This window comes from Malurus melanocephalus, unplaced genomic scaffold (assembly GCF_030028575.1).
Source record: "Malurus melanocephalus ecotype Western Australia unplaced genomic scaffold, MMel_1.1 scaffold_3194, whole genome shotgun sequence".
In the NCBI taxonomy this organism is placed as follows: Eukaryota; Metazoa; Chordata; class Aves; order Passeriformes; family Maluridae; genus Malurus; species Malurus melanocephalus.
This window is the reverse complement of record NW_026626426.1, coordinates 4,656-7,502: the sequence shown is the minus strand read 5'-3', so window position 1 is coordinate 7,502 and position 2,847 is coordinate 4,656. Positions and strand designations below refer to the sequence as shown.

General features: G+C 60.5%; 1 protein-coding gene across 1 annotated transcript in view; it reads left to right on the top strand.

Moving 5' to 3' along the window:
- Positions 1–1,460: 1,460 nt before the first annotated feature.
- LOC130588048 (class I histocompatibility antigen, F10 alpha chain-like) overlaps positions 1,461–2,847 on the top strand; it is a gene marked incomplete at both ends in the record, with an annotated part of 3,371 nt that continues 1,984 nt past the window's right edge. Inside the window, 2 exons of the mRNA XM_057389001.1 lie at positions 1,461–1,863; positions 2,635–2,648. Coding sequence (XP_057244984.1) covers positions 1,461–1,863; positions 2,635–2,648 — 417 coding nt within the window. The remainder of the gene's footprint in view (positions 1,864–2,634; positions 2,649–2,847) is intronic.

Sequence of the window (2,847 nt, the reverse complement as noted above, 5' to 3'; positions counted from 1 at the left end):
GTCCCCTCTCCCCGCCGCTCTCCCTCGGTCACTGTCGCGTCTCCCAACCTGCGCCACCGGGTGGTGTGACCGCTGAGTGCCCCCGGCACCGGGACCCCCTGCACTTCCATTGCTGAGCTCCTGGGCCCCTTGAACCTCCATTCCCGGGCATCAGAATCCACTGAACCCCCATTCCTGATAACGGAGACCCCCTTGAATGTTCATTTCCGGTCATTGGGACCCCTCCCCATACTCCCTTATCCGTCACTGGGACCCCCTAAACCCCCAATCCTGGGTAATGGAACTGCCCTGAACCCCCATTTCTGGGCACCGGTTCCCCCCTGCACCCCATTATCCAGCAATGACACCCCTCCCTAAATCCCCATTCCTGGGCACTGGGACCTGCTGAACCCTGTTCCCAGCACCAGAACCCCTCCACCCCCTTATATGGAGCTTGGATCCCCCTGAACTCCCCTTATCTGGACAGTTACACCCCTGAACTCTGGGTTGGCAACATTTGGACATCCCCGAATCTCCACACTCGGGCACTGAGGCCCCCTTGAACCCCAAATCCCCAAATCCCCTGAATCATTATTTCCTGGCACTGGGCCCCTCCTGCACCCCCTCATCCTGCACCTGCAACCCCTGCACCCCCTTCCCGGCCATCTCGCCTTTCCCAGACCCCAGACCCGCCCTTTTCCTTGGCTTTCGAACCCCCCGATCTCCCAAATTTCCGAGTCTCCCCAGTTCTCCGTTCCTGGCCCTTCCTGAAAGGGGGTTCCAGGGGGTCCTGAGGGTCCCAGGGTGTCTCAGGGGGGTTTGCAGCGGGGATCCAGTGAGATTCAGACCAGTTCCTTGGATTTCTTCCCTCGATCCCTTTCGCTTTCCCATCTCCCAAACTGCGCCCCCAGGATCCGCCCGCCCCTTCCCTCAGCACCGGGGACCCCTGGATTCCCCTTTCTTGGGGGACAGGAACCCTCTGGATCCCCCATCCCCCCTCTCCCAGTTCCAACCTTGGACCATTCCCGGCTCTCCCAGCTCTGCTTCCTGACCCTCAGACACCTCCAGACCCCTCCAATCTCTGTGTCCCCTTAATTCCCCACCACCTGTGTGTCCTGTGGGGGTGTCCCTGGGGGTTCTGAAGGATTCCTGGGAGGATCAGATGGGGTTCCAGGGGAGATCCAGGGGAATTCCCAGGAATGTCCCCCCTGAACTTTCATTCCGAAGCACTGGGACACCCCCTGCACTCCCTTATCCTGCCCCAATCTCCCCCTGCACCCCCTTTCCCAGCCATCCCGCTTTCCCCACTGTCTCTTTTTCCTTGACCCTGAGACCCCCTGGACCCCATTCCTGCTTTTCCCAGCCCCCAGCCCCCTCTTTGCATCAAGCACCTCTAGGATCCCCTTTCCTGGCTATTCCAGCTCTCCCCACCCTGTGACCCCTCTTTCCTCAACACTGGGGACCCCTTTTCCTTGGCACAGGGACCCTTTGGGTTCCTTGATCCCATCCCTGCACCCCTCTCCTTGACCCTGGCATTCCCAAATCCCTTCCCAGCTCTCCCATTCCCCCTTTCATTGATCCGTGATCCCCCCAGACCCCCCAAATCTCTGTGTCCCCCAGTTCTCCATTCCCTGCGTTACCAAGAAGTGGCGGTGTCTGAGCCTGGCCCGGGGGTCCCCCAGTTCATGATCATGGGGTACCTGGATGGGATCCCCTTCACACGCTACGACAGCGAGCGGGGCCGGATGGAGCCGCTGACACCGTGGATGAAGGATGGACCCGAGCCGGGATATTGGGAAAGGGAGACTGAGACCGCCAAGAGGAACCAGCGCGTGGCTGCTGAGAACCTGGAGACAGCGCGGGGCCGGTACAACCAGAGCGGGGGTGAGTGGGGGGAGCCAGGGCTGGGATGGGATGGGATCTGTGGGGCTGGGATGGATCTGTGGGGCTGGGGGGATCAATGGGGCTGGAATGGGATCTGTGGGGTTGCGATGGGAATCTGTGGGGCTGGGATGGGATCTGTGGGACTGGGATGGGAATCTGTGGCGCTGGAGTGGGATCTGTGGGGCTGGGATGGATCAATGGGGCTGGGATGGGATCAATGGGCCTGGGATGGGATCTGTGAGGCTGGGATGGGATCAGTGGGGCTGAGATAGGAACTGTGGGGCTGGGATGGGATCTGTGGGACTGGAATGGGACCAGTGGGGCTGGGATGGGACCAGTGGGACTGGAATGGGGATCCATGGGGCTGGAATGGGATCTATGGGATAGAAATGGGGATCTGTGGGGCTGAGATGGGATCTGTGGGGCTGCAGTGGGAATCCATAGGGTTAAGGATGGGGGTCTGTGAGGTTGGAGAGTTCCATGGGGCTCAGATGGGATCTGTGGGTCTGGAATGTAGCTGTGGGGCAGGGATGGGAACTGGGGCTGGGATGGGATCTATGGGGTTGGGATGGGAACTGTGGGGCTGCAGTGGAGATCCATAGGGTTAAGGATGGGGATCTGTGGGGCTGGAATGGGGATCCATGGGGTTAGGATGGGGATCTGTGGTGTTGCGGAGTTTCATTGGGCTGGGATGGGGATCTGTGGGGCTGGGAGTTCCTTGGGGCTCAGATGGGGATCTGTGGGGCTGGGATGGGGATTGTGGGGCTGCAGTGGGGATCCATGGGGTTAGGATGGGGATCTGTGGGGCTGGAATGGGAACTGTGGGACTGGAATGGGGATCCACGGGGTTGGGATGGGATCTGTGGGGTTCGGATCTGGATTCACGGGGGTCCAAGGGGCTGAGATGGGAATCCATGGGGCTGGTGTGGGATATCTTGTGATCCATGGGTTTGGGGTGTGGATCCATGAGGATTCAAGGGGCTG